This window comes from Brachyhypopomus gauderio, chromosome 16, assembly GCF_052324685.1.
Source record: "Brachyhypopomus gauderio isolate BG-103 chromosome 16, BGAUD_0.2, whole genome shotgun sequence".
Taxonomy (NCBI): domain Eukaryota; kingdom Metazoa; phylum Chordata; class Actinopteri; order Gymnotiformes; family Hypopomidae; genus Brachyhypopomus; species Brachyhypopomus gauderio.
Genome location: NC_135226.1, coordinates 8,810,845 through 8,831,565, shown reverse-complemented (window position 1 = coordinate 8,831,565; position 20,721 = coordinate 8,810,845). Strand labels below are relative to the sequence as shown.

Here is a 20,721-nt window from a genome sequence, read left to right as displayed (position 1 = left end):
ATGACCCTGTCCTGTAGGCATACGTGCACGGGCTAGCAGCCCCTTTATCTCCCTGTAACGCCTCCGGCCCAACCACCACCCCATAGGGCGGGGCCGGCTCACCCGGGGTGTTAGCCGCCCCCCACACCCCCCCCCCCCCCCCCACCCATGCTCCATCCACAACATCCCTCAAAATGGAACAAAAGGAGATTTTAAAAGCCCTTCTAGAAAAAAAAAAAAACTGGCCAGCAATGTGTAAATTTAGCTTTTACTGCCCTTCAAAGCTCTTGTATGTGGCCCAGTTTGACTTTGTAACAGGTGAACACTGAACCCATGAGAGGGTTTGCTCTAAAAGTGTGCTAGCCTCAACAAAACCCTTCTCTTTTCCCACCCACTGCTGCCAAACCCTTCTTAACTGCAGTAGCTGCAGGGACCAATGGATGGTAATTAACAAGTACACATGTCACTGTTGTACTGGGAGCAACTTAGCTGAGCTTGCTTGAGTTGCTCGGCAGACTGGCAATATGTCATATGCACATCTATTGTGGTGAGGGTTTGATCTGAGGCAGTGGGCAGGACTGAAGAGTTATTTCCATGTTAAGAGAGCTTGCTATGTCCCCCCCCCCCCCATCATACAGAACATGAGCTTTTCCCTAGGGGAAACAATACACACGAACTGAAACGAAATTAAGAAATTAACCCAAACGAAATGATATTAAATTAATTGGGGGGTATTTAGTATTGCCCAAGCTCTTCCCCTCCAAGCCCTTGGGGAGGGGTCCTTATCAGGTTTGGGAGCGTCGTTGTCGCTGACAGTGTACAATACCATTTCTCAATGCATCCAACAATATTGCATACTGGTGAAGTACAACGTCCTCCATCTCTGCGTATTTCACAATCAGATAAACAGAGATTTATTGCTCGCGCTGAAGTACATAGATAAACACAGGCCTCCTCTTTTCTTGCTTAGTTGGCCCAGCCACTGAGGCAGTGCCGTACAGACCCGAGAGGATGCCTTAAATCTCCCAGCGTTATTTTGGTTGTTAATGGCAATGCAGACAAAAAAGGCCGTTTCTTCCTAATCACGTGTAATTTTCTCCACAGGGCAATGGGATGAAAAATGGGACAGACCTTTCCATTATGGTAAGAGTTTTTAAATTATCCGTTTTTTCAGTTCTTACTGTAGTTCAATCCAGTTCTTACAGTAGTGGGTTCATAAACCTCAGCGTCCATAGTCTGATCCAAACGTCCTGCATTTAGGTGTAACATGTTAGGTACGTGATTTTATGTACATATATTAAAAGAAAGCTGATCATATATTCTAACATAAAATCCTATCTTCTTGTAAAACACTACAAATTTACGAAGTGTTAAAAATATTGTCACTTCTGTTGTGAGCCAAATATTCTAACATCCTTTCTCCATGGAAAGATGTAAACCGTAGTCACAAGCTGGGGCCTGTTTCTGTGGACACTCCGTTAGTCATACGTGAAAGACAATAGACTTTATGTAGGGCTGTTATGCACTGTGTACCACATCAGCAAGATAAGCACTTTTTATCCATGTTTGCTATGACGTCTTTCCAGTTGAACACACCTTCTGACTATTACGGAGTTATTAGTTCTGTAAGCAAAATCGTTTCTAGTATGTTGCCAGGTATAGTATTGTGTGTGTGTGTGTGTGTGTGTGTGTGTGTGTGTGTGTGTGCAGATTACACGTTTCAGAGGACGGTGGGTTTGAGCATTGCAGCTGTACTCTTCGTGGTTGGGATCATGGTGATCTTGTGTGAGTAAAAGACAGATCTCTATTGTGACACACACTATAAGGTGTTAATACAAAAAACAGCCCCTTTTCACTTTCCTCTCTCACTCTTTTCTAATGCAAGGTGGCAAAATGAGACGGATACCACGCTGTCACGCCAGCAAGGGACGGTAAGGGTGGTTGCTGTCGTGTCTGTTCACGGGTGTGTGTTAGGAATGAGGCTGGGTTCACGTCACCGAGCCACGCTCGAGGGTCGGATTGGCAGCTGCAGCACGCGCTCCACCACGTCCTGACCTCTTTTCTGTAACGCTAACCTCAGTGGTTGTTCCAAACCTCCGTGTCCCATATTCATGTTTAATGTGAAGTCGTAGCTGCCAACGTTTCCCTTTAGCAGACAGTTCTCCAGCTGAACAGAACACATGCATGGAGTGCTGGAAAATGCCCTAACGTGAGGTTGTTGAATCTCACGTACGTTACGTAGACACTTAACGGAGCGATCCAAGAATTCTGGCGGGACTTCAGCTCCCCACTGCCGCCGTGACGTCCACGTTGCTCGCTGGTACTTTCCGAAACCTTTTGTGGTTTCATCGCTGCTCAGCTACTCTAACTCGTGCCTTTGAGATTATAGTAAGCTTAGTAAGCGAACAAGATGGCGAATGTGACGAAAGGCTTTAGATTTTCCATGTCAGTTTGTTAGACGGCTGCCTAGTTTTAACAGATTTGAACAGAGGCAGGGTACTACCTGATGGCGCCATTGCAGAAAGCGCAGGAGTTGCCCGTTCAAATTTCAAATAAGGCGCCGGTGACTTTCAGCCACTGCGTACAAGCACTAAAGCCCTCACACACAGTGTTACTTACCCAGTTACTTAACCACAGAAACATCTTGGGTGTCGTACCATCTAACGCTTCCTCGTTGTAGTCCTTGCCATGCCCTCTGGACCATACACACGAGCAGATGATTAAATAGAATTTAAAAGCACAGATAGACTAGCTAAACCACTAACTGAAAAATACTTTTGCTTCAGCCAGAACTTGACAAACTTTCATTGTCTGAAGTATCAGATTATTAGGGCAGGGTGGTGTAGAAATACTCCAGCATTCTGGTCATAGTGTTAGTTGGATGGTTAGCGCTAATGCATGCATGCATGTGTGTGTGTGTGTGTGTGTGTGTGTGTGTGTGTGTGTGTGTGTGTGTGTGTGTGTGTGTGTGTGTGTGTGTGTGTGTGTGTGTGTGTGTGTGACCATGTATGTGCAGATCCTACCAGGTGACTCGAATGTAAGCAAGGCCCAGGATGGGGACAGCCTTGTGCAACAGGAGACCAGCGGCGTGAGACGGACAGCCAGTCGGACCTGTTCTTGTCTCTCTGTGTACATGTGTCCAAATCATACCTGTCAAGTTTTGTATTTAAAAATACGGGACATTTCCCGTACATGACGTCATCGCCTAATTTGCATAATCGGTTATTTGCATATAGCTGCAATAGAGGCTGAAGGAGAGACGAAAACATCTTTGGAGTGGCAAAAAGTGAAGAACAAACACCTCAAATATGTTTTGAACAACAAATGAATAATAAAATAAAAAATTTCTAGTGGTATTTCTAGCTACAAATGGGGACATCTCCTGGGCATATTTCTGTGCCTTTAGCCCGCGTTTGTGCTTGGCAGATTGTTCGTGCTGACGGACATCGTTCCTTCCCCCATGAGAGACACTAAAATCACAGCTAGAAATCTTACAGAATGAGTAGCTGTGCCCCTTCATGCTCCTCTTTAGGAAAGTAAATTCCCTGTTCCATTCGTCAAGGTACTTACACGTACGCTTAGCTTTTTTTTGGCAGGACTGCCTTCTCTCGTTAAATCCATCTCTGATTGTTGTTCCAGGTTTGCTCCCACTGTCGACACTAAACCCGCGAGTTTTCAATTTTTATTTTTTTTAAAGCATTCATGTTCCGCGCCAAACATATTCTGTCACTAGCCTCGCGCGAGAACTGCTCCCTGCAGTAGTCTGGGTGGCAGTTCTCGCGAGGCTAGTGACAGAATTCTGTTTGGAGCGACACATGAATGCTTTAAAAAATAAAAATTGAAAACTGAAAATACGGGACAAATACGGGAAAATAAAAATACGGGATGACGCCGGGACAGAGCGGTAAAATACGGGACACTTGACAGGTATGGTCCAAATATGTTCTTCTGAACACTGTATCAAAGACCGAATAGAGAGAGTGCCAGTTTGCACAGACGCCGTCATGCTGTGTGTGTGTGTAAGTGTGTAAATGTGAGTTCAAGTGTGGTTGCATTTGTACAGTGTAATCCCAACCTCCTTATTTGTAATGTAAGCGGCTCGGAGGCAGTATGTTCTGAGGCGTCTGCACTAAACCCAGGTAGCGGCTCTCAGGAGGGTGTACATGCCCTGTTCCCCTGTTCGCAGTGAAACATTAACGACATGCCGCTCGCGTCCACCAACACTCTACAGTTTTTGTTCCATTAATACACTGCATTTATCACATCCATTAATAATGTGGATTTTTTTTTATGGAAAATAATCGGTGGCTCAAAAGCGCCCCCAAGAGGACTAAAATTAGTTTTAAGTGGGAAACCAAAAAGTGCAAAGTGTTAAAAGAAGGAAATAAAGCTGTTCTTTAAGCGGGTGGTTCGTGCTCTGTGTGTTGAATCATACAACTGAATTCCAAAGTCAGGTCTGAAAAGGGAGTGGGGCGTCTAGAGAAGTTCTGTCAATACTTGCCTGGAGGTTTTTAAGCCTTTAGCAGGTTCTTTTACTTTGTACATGGTATGAAAGTGCACTGGCGCATGAAGAGGGACCCTAAACAGTGGAAAATCGTATCATGCTGACAGCAGACTAAAGACTATCAACAAGAACATCTTGGTAACAACACAGTTCCATGACACACAGGAAAAAAAGTAATTAAGTGATGGCAGAAACACATCAAAGTTTGGACAGAGTTATGTTTCTGGTCATGTAACATGAGAACTTTGCTTCCACCCCAACAGTAAAGAAAAACACCCAGGAAAGTGTTTGAAAAACATATAATTCAAGAAGAAAATAGAATTAATTTCAAGAATACATGAAAGTATAATTCAATAATATATGAAAATAAGGGTTATAAATCAAAACATTCATTTTTAAATCATTTGATCTTCAGTAGTAATCATACTACAGAAGTCTATGAGTGATGGTTAAAATCCCAGCATTCTCGGAGTTACTAAGACTGAATGCAGCAGGTTGTTTCTTGCAGTTTCTTGTCGGTTTGCAGCTCTAAGTTCACAAGCTTGAAGAATCACAGTGGGATTTTTACATTTGATTTTTTACAGTGGACTTGCATATAAATTCAAATCAAAGAACACAATGAGAAAACATCATCTATTACTCATAAAGATACCAATGGAAACATTTTTCTTTCAGGCGAAGGAACACTCAGCACTCAATACTGGATACATTGATAACTTATTATTATCTATCGACCCTTTATCAATTATCAATTGTCCATCAAACCTTAAACGAGATATTGAATGCGTCAGAGAGAAAGCACCACCCAGCCATGTTTCAAGAACAACCATCCACAAATTGGATTACAAATTGAACATGTTACTACACAAAGCAGTATAAACATTTTCTTAAAATATATCCGAATATACCATAAACCATATCCAAAATATCAACATCAAACAACAACAACAATAAGGCATGCAAACAACTCCAAGACTGACATTTTAAAGAAAAAAATAAATTGAAAATGAAGTGCTGGAAAGGTATACAAACATAAGTGATCCCTCTTTATTTAACCATAACTGAAAAACGACACTAACAAACCCACCTAGCGTCATGATATATGGAATTACTTTCTTAGGAAAAAGTATTATTTGACAGTATCTTACTGTATGCGTAGAGGGTGTGAGGAGACGCTGCAGGCTTGAACTATGCGCAGGTTTCAGAAAAAAACACTTTCTTCCTCTTAAATGCTGAACAAATTGCCTTCCTACAAGCCAGCAACAAATGTAGCAAAATGGTTGATTTGATTTTATTTAGTTTTTAGTGAAACAGGTGACCATGTAACTTTTCAATTGAGAGAGGACCGTATAGACTCTTTTATCTGTATTCTTGGGTAAAATCAATAGGCTACTTGGTCTAAAACTGAACACAAATGTGGTTTCAAGATACTCTGTCCTAAAAATGATGACTATAATTTGGCCCATAAAGATGGCTTCAACAAAAAGTGAAATGGCATGTCTTAAAATCCAATTAAGAATGACTAGATTCTTTTGAAATGCTCTTGTGGTTATGTGAAATTGCATCAGTGCACGAATACTTTCAGTAACGAATTTAACAGACCTGTTGTACTGCAGTATGGACAGGCTAGCCTTTAAACAAATGCTTTAACACACACACACACACACACACACACACACACACACACACACACACACACACACACACATTTTGCTGTCAAGCTGAAGCACCTAGGTGCATACTTAATTAGAGCCCCTCCTTGTTTAAAGAAAGACTAGAAGAGGGAAAATAATGTGAAAGTGGTCATAGACGCCCAGCACCTGTGCACAGGTCCAACATTTCAACCCCCAACACACTGACAACCTCACCAGGACGTACAAAGGACCTTTCATAAGAGCTTTCTATAAAAAAGTGACCCCAGTTAAAAAAGAAAGTGCACAGTTCGCCTCCCCCCCCCCCCCCCCCCCCCCCCCTCAGCCCATCACCCTGGCATTCCTGTATGTTTATATTTGATAAATAGACCTAGGCACCTGCACCTGAGGTGGAATCAGTTTGCCAAGGAGTGTGAGAGAGCGAACAAGACAGTTGGCTTATCCCTGAATGAAATATTAAGCATGGTGGGTTTGTCTCCCCTTTTCTGATTTCCTTGTCCCTAGTGACATCCTATCATATTAAAACTCCCCTCCTGAGTGGCCTGCTCCAACATTTTCTTTTCTCTATTTCTGTTGTCAGATGCTCATGTATTGCTCAAGTATCGCTCAAGCATCACTCAAGTATCGCTCATATTTTGCTCACCTACGTGCAGAATCTAATGTGCCAAACATGGCAAGCAATACTAGAAGCATACTAGAGACATAAAAGAGACATACAAGAGACATGGAAACATTAGCAGGAAATTCACCTGATCACCTTGACACAACCAACAAACCAAATAAAGTGGGCTGGAGGCCAGAGATCAGATGTGTGTGTGTGTGTGTGTGTGTGTGTGTGTGTGTGTGTGTGTGTGTGTGTGTGTGTGTGTGTGTGTGTGTGTGTGTGTGGCAGGGGGGTGTTCATGAATTTACAACAAAGACCAAGACCTCTTGCCTCTATTGGCAATGGATGATGAGGACGAGCTGCGTTCACTTTGACCCTGATCTGGGAGACAATGTGTGGACATTGCTTTTGAACAGAAGTATACATTCATTTAACATCAATCCATCAGGAAACGTGTAAAGCTTGTGACAAGTAGCAAATAGGTCCCCCCTTCTCAATAGGCTAAAGTCAGGGGGGGGGGGGGGGGGGGTTGCAGGTGTTAGCAGCCATGTGACCCTGACATGATGGCTTTAGATGAGACCACCTTTTTATTATTATCTATATTCTGTGGAGCCCAGTCTGTGTGGAGTTGTCCCCGATGAAGGAGAAGTGGAGAGCGGATGATTAGACAGCTGCTTTCTGCGCCTGCTCGGCCGGTACGGTGTACACGCTGCAGACAGAAACAAAGAATACGAGTGTTAAAGCCAGCGTCTCGGATGCGGTCTACAGCAGGAGCGCTATCGATCTACAGCAGGACTGCTGTGGAAAGCTGCTTTATTTGGTTTTCCTACTGACCCATCAACCACAGCGCTTGTGCAAACTGTCTCTCTTCAGAGCTTTCCCCTCGGTGGCAAGCACGAACAGAGAAGCCCTTAAAACATTTCATGGAAAATACGCCCATGGATAGGCCGTGTTGGGCGACGTAGCTGTTCAAACAGCACGGCTCGCACGGCGTCCACGTAAGCACCCTCTCCTTTCCACCCCTGATGAATTCCCTGCTGTCTTTTAACCCGCAGCGTGCACTCTGTAGCAAGGGTTCGCTTGCATAACCACGGGTACACAGCGCAGTGTCCACAACGTGTCTGCAGCACATTTACTTCAAAGGTTTAGTATCATTTGTTTTTTATTCAGTTTGGCTTATGGCAGGTTTTCGCGGTGTCAGTGCACCCTCAGCAGGCTCGGAGAGGACTCGCCCAGGCCGGCTTGATGTTGATCCACAGGGCCCTGGGTTGCCGTGCGATTAAGCCACTTTTCAGCCGGCCTAACTCTCGTCGGTGAGAGCAAAATACCTCAGCTCAGCGAACTACATTCTCCAGAGGGAACTAGTAATCCAGCAAAAGAATTTATCCCCAATAAAGAAGAAAAGTGAGAAAAGGAACAGAGGAAGGAGGAAGAGAATGACATGGGGACAGAGTGACAGACACAGAGGAGAAAAAGAGATGAAAGACAGACACTGACAGAGAAAAGAACGACAGACAGATACTCAGAGAAGCAGCTCGCCCCCTGCAGGGGACACCATGAAGCAACGTCACTGTTTAAGGCAATCGTGCTTTATAGGACCCCTACATCTCTGTCTATTTTCTCTCTCTCTCTCTCTCTCTCTCTGTCTCTCTCTGTCTCTCTCTCTCTCCCTCTCTCTCTCCCTTTCTCTCTTGCTGCATCACTACTCCCGGCTAAGTGACAAAGCGAAACTGGTTCGCATGGCAGTGTGGACAGCACAATCACAAATAACTTAATGTGGGGTTTTATTGTACAGTTCTGATCATTCCTATAGTGTTCTGACATGAGATTGTGATATTGAGAGATTGACCTGCAATGTCTCTATAACAGGGTGGGAAACACATCATTACAAAAATGTGCTTATTTAAGAAAACCACAGTTTGTAGACCCTTCTCACTGGATCAACGTACATAAACTTTCTGCCTAAATACCCCCTGCCCTTATCTCTCTGTACCACGCTCACTCTCTCCCTCACATATAAACTGGTTAGGGCAGTTCAGCTCTCTTGCTTTCTGTCAGATAGGATCGTGATGCACAGAGCTGATTGCAGGCACAATATGTCCTGCTGTGTTTCTCTCTCTCTCTCTCTCTCTCTCTCTCTCTCTCTCTCTCTCTCTCTCTCTCGTTGTTGTTTTGTTTATTTCACGTGGATTGTGCTGCAGGCCGTGTCTCGTCTCATCTAGGCTTCGCCAACGCCTGCCCTGTTTCCTGCCAATTTCTACCCATCAGTGCCAGCAAGGACCTGAAAGACATGACCCTGTCCTGTAGGCATACGTGCACGGGCTAGCAGCCCCTTTATCTCCCTGTAACGCCTCCGGCCCAACCACCACCCCATAGGGCGGGGCCGGCTCACCCGGGGTGTTAGCCGCCCCCCACACCCCCCCCCCCCCCCCACCCATGCTCCATCCACAACATCCCTCAAAATGGAACAAAAGGAGATTTTAAAAGCCCTTCTAGAAAAAAAAAAAAACTGGCCAGCAATGTGTAAATTTAGCTTTTACTGCCCTTCAAAGCTCTTGTATGTGGCCCAGTTTGACTTTGTAACAGGTGAACACTGAACCCATGAGAGGGTTTGCTCTAAAAGTGTGCTAGCCTCAACAAAACCCTTCTCTTTTCCCACCCACTGCTGCCAAACCCTTCTTAACTGCAGTAGCTGCAGGGACCAATGGATGGTAATTAACAAGTACACATGTCACTGTTGTACTGGGAGCAACTTAGCTGAGCTTGCTTGAGTTGCTCGGCAGACTGGCAATATGTCATATGCACATCTATTGTGGTGAGGGTTTGATCTGAGGCAGTGGGCAGGACTGAAGAGTTATTTCCATGTTAAGAGAGCTTGCTATGCCCCATTAGTCCTGTATTTCTATAAGCATGCATCATTCATAATTAAATGAGAACGGTTCTCACCCTTGTTCCCGAATTTGCAAGTGACGTCTGAAGAGAAAAATAGCTGTAGGGGAAAGGGGGGGAAAAAAGGCAAAGTTAAAACTTCTTTAGCAGGCCATGGCCACAGATTCAACCTGACACTGGTGTTCTTTTAGGGACGTGATGTTCATTTCTGAGTTGCTGAGACAAGAGAGTTTGATGGGGCCTGCATCATCTCCTCTTGCTGACGGTATCTCGCTGAATGTTGCTTCCACGATGTGCACAGGTCCCGTGCACGCTTGTACTGGGCTAACTGGCTAATGTCAACACGCTTTGATGATGCATGGGTCAAACGGCCAAACGGTGGAGGTGTGCCTGTGCCTCCACACTCCTCTTACCTATGACGGCCGCGACAGCCACGGCCACCACACTCACTGCTGCTATGATGATTGTTGTCGAGGACCCTTCTATAAAGGTGAATCCCACACACACACACACATACACACACGATTAAGTCAGCTTGTCAAATTATCAAAGGGTCAGCAATTATTTTAGGTGTAAAAATTATCAATTATTTTAGGTGTTTTAAAAAAGTGTTTTTTACCTTCTCCTTGACTTCTTTCAGTTATTGCGGATCCCATCTTCGGCCCATATTTTGGATAGATTTTTGGAAAATCACCTGAAAACAAATGAATTTAAATGCATTTTAAAATTTATTTAAATGCATTTGTAATGTACAAGACCCCTGCCAGAGGTCAGAGAATGGTTCGAGCTGATCGAATGGCAACAGTAACTCAAATAACCAGTCGTTACAACCGAGGCATGCAGAAGAGTATCTCTGAACGCACAACACGTCGACCCTTGAGGTGGATGGGCTACAGCAGCAGAAGACCACAGCGGGTGCTACTCCTGCCAGCTAAGAACAGGAAACTGAGGCTACAATTCACACAGGCTCACCACAGTTGGACAACAGAAGATATTGAAAAATGTTGCCAAGTCTGATGAGTCTCAAATTCTGCTGCGACATTTGGATGTTAGGGTCAGAATTTGGCATCAACAACATGAAAGCATGGATCCATCCTGCCTTGTATCAACGGTTCAGGCTGGTGGTGGTGGTGCAATGGTGTGGGGGATATTTTCCTTGCACATTGGGCCCATTAATACCAACTGAGCATCATATCAATGCCATAGCCTACATGAGTATTGTTGCTGACCATGTCCATCCCTTTATGACCACAGTATACCCATCTTCTGGTGGCTACTTCCAGCAGGATAATGTGCCATGTCAAAAAACATGAATCATCTCAGACTGGTTCCTTGAACAAAGAGTTCACTGTACTCCACAGTCACCAGATCTCAATCCAATAGAGCACCTTTGAGGTGTGGTGGAACAGGAGATTCTCATCATAGATGTGCAGCTGACAAATCTGCAGCAACTGTGTGATGCTATCATGTCAATATGCACCAGACTCTCTGAGGAATGTTTCCAGTACCTTGTTGAATCTATGCCACAAAGGATTAAGGAAGTTCTGAAGGCAAAAGGGGGTCCAACTCAGTACTAGCAAGGTGTACCTAATAAAGTGGCCCATGAGTGTATGTGTGTGTATAATTGCAGTAAAGTACACATACAATCACATTTAATGGATCATGTTTTCTTGGAAACTTTCTTAACATTCAGGGGATTGGACTCCTCATTGTGCCTCTATTCATTTCCAGCTAATTCCGTTCTACTCTGCTCCTGCGCCCCTGAACTTGGCCTGTGTCTCCCGGACCGGAGGCAAGCCACGCTTCCTGCTACAGCTCGGTAATTCTATCACAAGGCAATCATTCTGCAGATGAAGACTGACAGCGGTAGGTGGGTGCGGGGCCGGTGGTCCGGCGCTGTGACGGTGGCCCAGAGGTCCAACCGCACCAGCTGGGCACGGCAAGGGGGGGGCTAATTGATTGCTTTCAGGTATTAATGTGACGGGTGTGGGGGACCTGGTGTTATGGCAACAACCCGTCTCCAGCCTGCATCTACTGTGGGTGCTAAAGAAGGCTTACCGTCTTCATCGTCTTCTGAGGATGAACAAGCAGTTCAAAAGAAAGAAGAGGGAGAAAGGGGGACATAATGAGAGAGGCGTTAGCTTGCTCACATAACATGTCTGAAGACATGGTTTCAGAGGTGCAAAGCTAAATTAGGAAATCACTTTTAATAAATGTATAAACTATCTGGAGATTAACTTATTTTTCTCACACAGTGAGAAAAATACTCATGAGCATGTGAGAAAAAGATTGTAAGAGATAGATGTGAAAGCATTTATAAAAGCATACAGATATAAAGATCATCGTACCATAATTTGCGGAACCTTCTTTGGTTTCAAATGTAGCAACTGTAAAGGGTAAAAAAATAATCAAATGCAAAACTCAGACTGAACCAGCTCTCAGCAAATTTAAAAGTCCTAAAATCAATTTCAGTTTGAAAACGAATGAATGTCGAAAATAAATTCCATTTCTTTCTGCCAGTGTTTGCTGATATTCCATGCATGCACTAATTTGTGAACAGTCACTTCAGTCACTTTGTGAACAAACGTATTATTTAGCAGTAGTGTTGAGTGTCAATCCCACCACAGAGATTTTAATTATGATTGCAGAAGGAGGTTTATACACAGTGAGTCTGTTGGTGGGAAATACAGCATGTCTTTTTGTCAGAGTTGCTGAAAGCAACGTAAAGCAGTACTGTGCAGCTTCGCCACGGCGCACGTCAGTGAGGTCATGTCGGCGCACGTCAGTGAGGTCACATCGCGCACGTCAGTGAGGTCACGTCAGCACAGGTCAGTCAGTGAGGTCACGTCGGCGCACGTCAGTGAGGTCAAAAGCTCGTATTACAGCTGTTTGCTCAGGTGTCCACATGCCTCTGCATCTGTAGGACATAAGTGATGTGGAAACGGTCGTGACGGCAGGCGTAATAAATACTTTTAATCCTCCAGGACAGCAATGCTGTACCACAGTTTAGCACCACGAAGGTGAAAAGAGCGGACATACCTGTTGCTGCGAGAATCAAGCACAGCAAGACAAACCGCAACATTTTCCAAGTCTGCAGGGAGGACAAAAAAAAGTTGTTTATTTATGGTACAGGTATAAGCTGAAGACATACTGCATAATCAGTCACACACACACCCCAGCCAGAAACGTGAAAATCAGGTGTTACAAAGCTGTCTTCAGCCTAATACCAGGTTACCACTGATCAGTCCTGCAGCTATTATCTGCTTTTTTTCATGAAGCTTGTTGATTTTTGCGAGAGTTTCTCATAGTTTGCACCACAAGGTTCTATGTACACTTTTAAGCTTGAGATTCTCGTTTCCATTCAAGGTCACTAGAAAGCCATCAGAATGTGAAACTTTACCAAAATGTCACGGTATCTGTTCAGACTCACGCGGGCTCGATGTGACACGTGAGTAATCGCACCCTGTATTTAGGCTGCGATTTCCGTGATACTCAGCAAGAATCAGAAGTGTGTGTCTGGCCAGAGCTACCGCCGGTGCCGGTGGAGGTGATCTGATCGGGACCGTGTCTCCAGGTGTAACTGGTTCAACGCCAGCACAAAAGGAAACATGGGTGTGACAAACGTGATCAACGGTCCTGCCATCCATTGTGCGGTGAAATTCATGACACAACTCGGGGCGTGTGATTATTCCGATTATTCCCAGCATTCCGGTATTCCTACTGCTCAAACAAGAGGCACTGCAAAACATTATCCAACAGCCACGCTTGATCCGCACATGAACACACCCTTACACACTGGCAGATTAGCATAAGAGATCAACTTGGTGATGGTGAACTTAGGCTTGCCTTTATATTACTGTTTTTCTACTGAAGCTTCTTCCACGTAAGCTCATGAGATATTTTCAGCTATGATAATATCAGCTTTGCTAATTTCAGTTTCTTCTCCTGTAAGTAACAACTAGAGGCTCTTAAACTGGTCGTCACAACATTGAATGTTCTATATATATACTATATACTATATTGATCAGAAACTCACATGGAATCAAGAGTTACAGGAAGCTAACAGCAGTCTAATGTGTCAACAAGCTCTCGTGGGCACCTTTAATCTCAGAATTTTTCCACTAAACTGAACAAAGCCAAAAGGACGCTCAGAGCACTTCTTCATGAAACTTCAAGCAGATGTCCCAAGCTCGAAACTGAGTGGTTCTCTCTCTCTCTCTCTCTCTCTCTCTCTCTCTCTCTCTCTCTCTCTCTCTCTCTCTCTCTCTCTCTCTCTCTCTCTCCCTCTCTCTCTCTCTCTCTCTCTCTCTCTCTCTCTCTCCTCTCATTCTCCAGTTCTCAGAGCATGAGGAAATGCCTCTTCCTATACGATTAAAAAAGAAAAAGCACAAAGCACTGTTACACAGTACCGGAGTCTTGCTAAGTTCAGACTTCCGCTTCCTTCTTCCTGTAAAGATGCTCTCCAGCCCCCCTAAATACAGTCCGGTTCCCCCATTTCAATCAGCTCATTCACGCTAGTTATTGTTACTGATGCTTATTGTGTACACTTCCTGGTGCTAATTTACATCGCTGGGGCTTTGTGTGAAATGGCATGCTTTGACTCTATATACGGGAATGATCCTAATCACATCTGCCCTGTGTCCAAGGTTTTTAGCTGGATTCACACTGCTGGTAGTTTTCCATACAGAGAATTAAGTTTATGGGAATCATGTCGGTCTGTGTGTTTATACAAGAAGTCGGACATACAGTGATGCCTGGTGTGTGTCTACTGTGTGTTTCGCTCGTTTCAACAAAGCCTTGCGTGTCAATCTCATTACCACATGGTGCTTTACTCCTGTATTAGAACTAGAAGTCTGACCTTATTTTAGGCTGTTTCAGTGAGCTTACGGAAACGTGCTGGCTTCCCACTGAGACACGGCCACTGGTGCGGTCCTCAGAGAGAGAACAGAGCAGGAGACACAACCACTGGTGCGGTCCTCAGAGAGCAGAGAGGGAGACACAACCACTGGTGCGGTCCTCAGAGAGAGAACAGAGCAGGAGACACAACCACTGGTGTGGTCTTGAGAGAGCAGAGAGGGAGACACAACCACTGGTGCGGTCCTCAGAGAGAGAGCAGAGAGGGACACACAACCACTGGTGCGGTCCTCAGAGAGAGACCAGAGCAGGAGACACAACCACTGGTGAGGTCCTCAGAGAACAGAGAGGGAGACACAACCACTGGTGCGGTCGTCAGAGAGAGACCAGAGCAGGAGACACAACCACTGGTGCAGTCATCAGAGAGCAGAGAGGGAGACACAACCACTGGTGCGGTCCTCAGAGAGAGACCAGAGCAGGGAGACAGTGACAGTGACCAGTGACTGTCTCCCTCTCTGTTCTCTGAGGACTGGTGTGGTCCTCAGAGAACAGAGAGGGAGACAGTCCCTGGTGCAGTCCTCAGAGAGAGAGCAAAGAGGGAGACACAACCACTGGTGCGGTCCTCAGAGAGAGAGCAAAGAGGGAGACACAACCACTGGTGCGGTCCTCAGAGAGAGAGCAGAGAGGGAGGCACAACCACTGGTGCGGTCCTCAGAGAGAGAGCAGAGAGGGAGACACAACCACTGGTGCGGTCCTCAGAGAGCAAAGAGGGAGACACAACCACTGGTGCGGTCCTCAGAGAGAGACCAGAGCAGGAGACACAACTACTGGTGAGGTCCTCAGAGAGCAGAGAGGGAGACACAACCACTGGTGCGGTTCCTCAGAGAGAGACCAGAGCAGGAGACACAACCACTGGTGTGATCCTCAGAGAGAGACCAGAGCAGGAGACACAACCTCCGTTGCGGTCCTCAGAGAGAGAGCAGAGAGGCAGGCAGGCACAACCACAGGTGCGGTCCTCAGAGAGAGACCTAAGAGGGAGACACAACCACTGGTGTGGTCCTCAGAGAGAGAGCAGAGAGGGAGACACAACCACTGGTGCGGTCCTCAGGAAACAGGAAGGGAGACACAACCAGAGCAAATAAGGCAGAGGAATAGAAAATGTGAGAGAGATAGAAAGAAAAAAGATGCTGACAGAAAAATCAAGTGAATGCCCGCAGAATAGAGGAGGGAGTGACAGAGAACAAGAGAAACGAGAAAGATAGGGGGAATAAGTAAGAAAGAGGGGGAAGTGACAGAAATGTAGAGGGTAAAGAGCAGGGAAAACTAGCGATGAAAACAGACTGATAGGGAGAGACTGGAGGTAGAAGAAAAGAGACACAGTCAGGCAGAGACCTTTCTGGTGTCCTAATTCAGAATTTCCATGCTCACTTAGGGTCATCAGGGTGAGCGAGATTCCCTCATTTAAGGTCCTAATCGGACAGTGTGGTCCTCGCCTCCAAGTAAATGCAATTCTAGACAGTGAAGTGCAGGAACAAATTTTCCACCACCAATAACCACCACAGCACAAATAAAATCCCCCGCACACCCAATTTGGTGTGCCAGGCAGCTCTGGGTGTAATAATAAGCTGAACAAATTTGAAAATATTTATCAGTACAGCCCAACGCCTGTGATTCCACAGTATCCTGAAGCCTGAATTACTGCACAAATTGGCTAATATGTTCTTGTAGATTTGAATTCAAATTGAATTAGCTCCTTTCTTTGGTGTCCATATTTGTTGGGCCTCAGTCCTAATTTCCTGCTTCTTCTGGATAAAACAGAGATGACAGTGGCCCAAAGCTTACTACCAAGGACAACATACATAAACCGTAAATCACCCAGAAATGCACAATGAGGAAGCCCTTTGAAAGTACATGGCTTTTTCTTCATGTTTCTTGTGTTATGTTTATTTCTGGTGAATTGCCTTTGAGAGGCTGCAATGTGTTAGACAGTGTGATCACATACCAAAGTGACTCAGTTTTAAGAGGATACACAGGAGACAGCAAACACTATACGGACGCGTGCAGCATACACACACACACACACACACACACACAGAAATGAAACGAGGTCGGGAATATGTTAATATAGATGGGATGGATAAAAAAACAGGGATCTTATGGACAATCACACATTTCTTAAACACTAACTGTTCATGAGGGGAACAACAGAAGTGACTGAGTCTTGGTCCTCCCGAGGTTTCTTCCTATTCCCCACCATCATAGGGAGTTTTTCCTTGCCACAACATGTGTTGTGAAAAGCACTATACAAATAAATTTGATTTGATTTGATAACATGTTGGAGGGTAGTTGAGTTCATTGGCTCGCTGTTGTGATGTAGGGAAGAAGGAAATGAATCTATATTTGACTATGTAATGAGTCTGCGCATGATCTACACAGAGATAAGCCTCGGAACAAAAACGATAGTTTTCCTCTTAGCCTTAATGTTTTTAAAAACATTCCAGTATTCCTGTAAATCAACTTTTGCAGTGCGTTCAGGTCTATACGGTCATAGTTTCAGATTTATGTATTCATGAGTTCAGCTCTATGTGGTCATTGGTTCAGTTCTATATTATAATGTGTTCCAGTCTATATGGTCATGAGTTCAGGTCTATGTTGTCATTGGTTCAGTTCTATATTTTAATGGGTTCCAGTTTATATGGTCAAACTTGGTCATCTTGGACGGACATCTTCCCAACATGGCAAAGCACAGCATAAAAATACACCCATACACACACACACACACACACACACACACACACACACACTATGCAGCATGAGACCTCTAAGAGTGAAAGCTCACTGAAACCTGCCAAGATCGCGCAAGCGTTTGGTGTCATGGTTACAACACTGGATTGAAAGCTTGCAATTATATACTGAGTGTGTCAGGAACACCTACCTACCTACAGGTTGAGTCTATAAGCCATCTGTGCTGTGCAGTTTGGCTTAGCTACATTCTAGTCCCTCGTCGCTGGTCAGTTTCTGACTACAGATTTGCTGTTGGCTGCATTTTCCGAGTGAGCGCAGAGACCCTAGGATGTCAAACCTCCAACAATTCTGCTGTTGAATCAGGCACAACAGCGCAAAACAAGAAAGAAGGTCCTGTGGTCAGAAACCGACCAGCGCCAAACACGACAGGGACGGCAGACATACCGTTGATGGACAAGACGTGTACGCTAGTCAATACCTGCAGACATATAAACAACACCTATAAGACAGGTGCACCCAATAAAATTGCCAGAGCACAGATACAAGATAAATTATGGCTTGTTATGACTGCAGTGAGATGAAATATTACATGTGTGATGTTATGCAGGACAGAAATGCTTAGAGAGTAGGTTTTGCTCAATGGAGGGTTTAGGTTTAAGGGGTAGGTTTAGGTTTAAGGGGAAGGTTTAGGTTTAAGGGGTAGGTTTACAGAAACAGTTGATTGAAATAGGTGTATTTATTTCAAGAAACTAAGCTTCCGTTTTGGAAATTTGCTAACACTGACTGAGCCTTTAACACAGCAAGAACTACAGTAGTACCATCTCCCGAGATGAAAAAAAAACAGGTGTTTGAAACTTCACTGTACCATGATAACAACCACAAGTATGAGGATGCCACGTGTCAAAGAGGATATGGAAATGTTCAGATAAGCAACACTTTAATAATGTAGACATTTAATGGTTGCATTCTTCCTGCTTATGTCAAATATTGCTGACAACAATCCACAACAAACTGAGAGACAGGCACAATGTCACACATGGCCGCTGTTTGGATGTGTTGTAGACAGAGAGATGCTGAGAATATGAGATGTGCTGTAGAGGTTTCTGGATATCAAAAGCAGTAGCCATTTCGACATGTTGTACCAGTACAATTGTATTTTGACTGCATAAAGTCTGACTATCCTGCAACTACACTGTTCTTACACCCTTTAAGAGATGACACCTGTTGCATGTACAACTATTGGAATAAAATACAAGACAATAGCTGTATTCATTTGTAACCAGAGGTCAAAACATGCACATGTAATCTCTTTGGATAATTATTCATCTTTCAGTGAGATGTGTGATGTATATAAGAACAAAAATAATGTCATCTAGTCTTTGATTGTAACTAAAAATCCTTCCTAGTTAAACAACATTGCTTGCTTAAAATCACTCTGCTTGCCGATCCATCCATCCATCCCTCCATCCATCCATCTATCCATCCAGGTGTTCCAGAACAATTATTACCCAGATTGCTTAGCAACACTCAACAATTCCTGGAAACAAACAATGAAGAGACACATGATGCAATTGTCCTTTACGAAAAAACAGATGTGTAACAGAAACTCACAGGTGACTGCAATCTCTCAGGCACAAGTTACGTATCAGTCCTGAACAGGTGCGCCATGTTTCGCAACTAACTCTATGGCACTAACGCAGGTTATTGTGCCACGCCACCAGAGGCCACGTTCAGTCAACATCATGACCCAAAGGTCGGCTTCAGTATCTCTATAAAATAATAAAGACTTATTTATTACTGTTCCCACAACACCTCTGCATTAAGATGTAGTTGTCTGAATGATCTGAAATCTGAAATCCATCAGCACCAACAAAAATTATCTGGCTTACAAATATAGTTACGGCACGGACTTTAGCGCTACCATCAGTTCCATCTGTATTGCATTTAGGTACCGTTGTCTAGTTAAAAAAGATTATATTTGCTGAGACACACTGTAAATTTATCTTAATAACAATCAGCTAAAATAGATTTGGTTAACGCCACTGATGGATAGTTGAAATATTATTTCTGAAATATATGAAGATGTCCCCGCTAAGAGTTTGTCCCCGTTTTATGTATTTATTTCTTTGCTATTTGAAAGAGGAGGGTATTTGTTCGTGTTTTAGCTCTAGACGGTCCTAAGGTTTTAGGTACAACCGCATTTTTAAGTAGGTCGCGCTTAGAATCTTACAGAAGTCAGAATCTAGATAATCAGATCTGAGCTCACATAATATGAGAATAAATAAAGACCGATAAAGATTATACGCTACCTGGTGTAAAAATTATAACAAAAAAAGACTCACGTTCGCCCTGGTAGTTGAGAAACAACTTGGAGGACTGTGGTTTGGGTTCTGCGAGGGGCTGAACAGGAAGCAAACACTTTTTCTTAAAAGTACGCTAGAGGTAACTCAGTCAAAACCCGAAGGGGGTTCACGTAATGTCAAAGAAAACGCTGATCTTCGGCATCATATTTGGCTGACATGCATTTTTCTCAGGAAAGCACCTTCTAATGTTACCCGCAATGAAGACGAGAAAGCTTTGGTGCACTTTTAATTGTTGCACGAGGCATAATTGTAGAGGAGCTGCGCTCGAGACGCTCACTGTCACAGGCGTGTATCTGATCACATCTGTTTGGGCCCTTGGGCCCTGCAGTCAACCCCCCTGCAGAACGACTGCTTTCGTAAAATCTGATTTCAAATTGCCGACCAAAGGTTAACCTTACCCAGGGGCGGATAGAGCTTATATGCGTCAACTGTATACACTGTAATTCTAATATACTGTAATATATTTTTGATTTCTAATAGATGGTGCATCGCTGCTCGTTTAAACTTTATGAATCACAGTTGTTGATTTCTGCAGCTTGCAAATATGGCAGAATATGTCAGAGCTGCAAAACTGCAAAACTGGAATTCAGGAGCGCGTGCGGTGAGTGTGCACAAGACGCCAAACACTGTCCAATACGAACATGCAATCTCTCTCCTTACCAGTGTAATGTCAGGGGTTTTTGTAAAATGCACCCACCCCGCCCCCCGAAGTATTTGAAGAGTTTTGTTAGTTCTCGGAAGGTTTTACGACTCGAGTTTTACGTCATTCTGATACTTTCACCTCACATATCCAGATACTGAGTTTGCCCCTTCAAACCACCTGTGACTTTTCGAGTAGCACTAGACCTACTGGGTGGTGAGATCCTTCCAGCGGAGAGTGGAGAGCGTTTCCACTGCTGTTATCTGACTCTTCTTGTTAAATCCCAATATGTCCAGCCATTTCATTTTGATTGCCAGTTGTTGCACGTGATACATTTAGTGTTCTGCACATTTTAACTATTCTGAAAATGATGCACTGTATATTTATAAAGTTTACAGTGAATCGTTCTCATTTAAGCTTCTCTTTAAAAAGTGGGAAAACGTTCATACAGATAATACAGATCCACTCACCAGGTCAAAGTAACTTTCAGC

At 44.2% G+C, this 20,721-nt stretch overlaps 2 protein-coding genes across 2 annotated transcripts in view; one reads left to right on the top strand and one right to left on the bottom strand.

The window, feature by feature from the left end:
* Positions 1 to 5,594, top strand: part of fxyd5 (FXYD domain containing ion transport regulator 5) — a 19,762-nt gene extending 14,168 nt beyond the window's left edge. The window contains exons 9-12 of the transcript XR_013121558.1: positions 1,084 to 1,122; positions 1,690 to 1,764; positions 1,865 to 1,910; positions 2,996 to 5,594. The gene's annotated coding sequence lies outside the window, so the exon portion shown is untranslated. The remainder of the gene's footprint in view (positions 1 to 1,083; positions 1,123 to 1,689; positions 1,765 to 1,864; positions 1,911 to 2,995) is intronic.
* Positions 4,766 to 20,721, bottom strand: LOC143477468 (uncharacterized). The gene is made up of 9 exons (XM_076976054.1): positions 20,701 to 20,721; positions 19,570 to 19,627; positions 12,668 to 12,719; positions 11,977 to 12,015; positions 11,687 to 11,701; positions 10,248 to 10,322; positions 10,042 to 10,110; positions 9,686 to 9,728; positions 4,766 to 7,448 (listed from the first exon to the last, which is right to left on the bottom strand). Exons 3-9 carry the CDS (start codon positions 12,708 to 12,710, stop codon positions 7,403 to 7,405), a joined length of 330 nt encoding a protein of 109 aa, XP_076832169.1. The 5' UTR covers positions 12,711 to 12,719; positions 19,570 to 19,627; positions 20,701 to 20,721; the 3' UTR covers positions 4,766 to 7,402.

Coding starts and splice junctions, on each gene's coding strand:
- LOC143477468 (XM_076976054.1), bottom strand. CDS start 12,710: ATGTTGCGGTTTGTCTTGCTGTGCTTGATTCTCGCAGCAACAG. Junction 12,016..12,667: donor CTTGATTCTCGCAGCAACAG/GTATGTCCGCTC, acceptor TACCCTTTACAG/TTGCTACATTTGAAACCAAA. Junction 10,111..10,247: donor TGAAAGAAGTCAAGGAGAAG/GTAAAAAACACT, acceptor TCACCTTTATAG/AAGGGTCCTCGACAACAATC.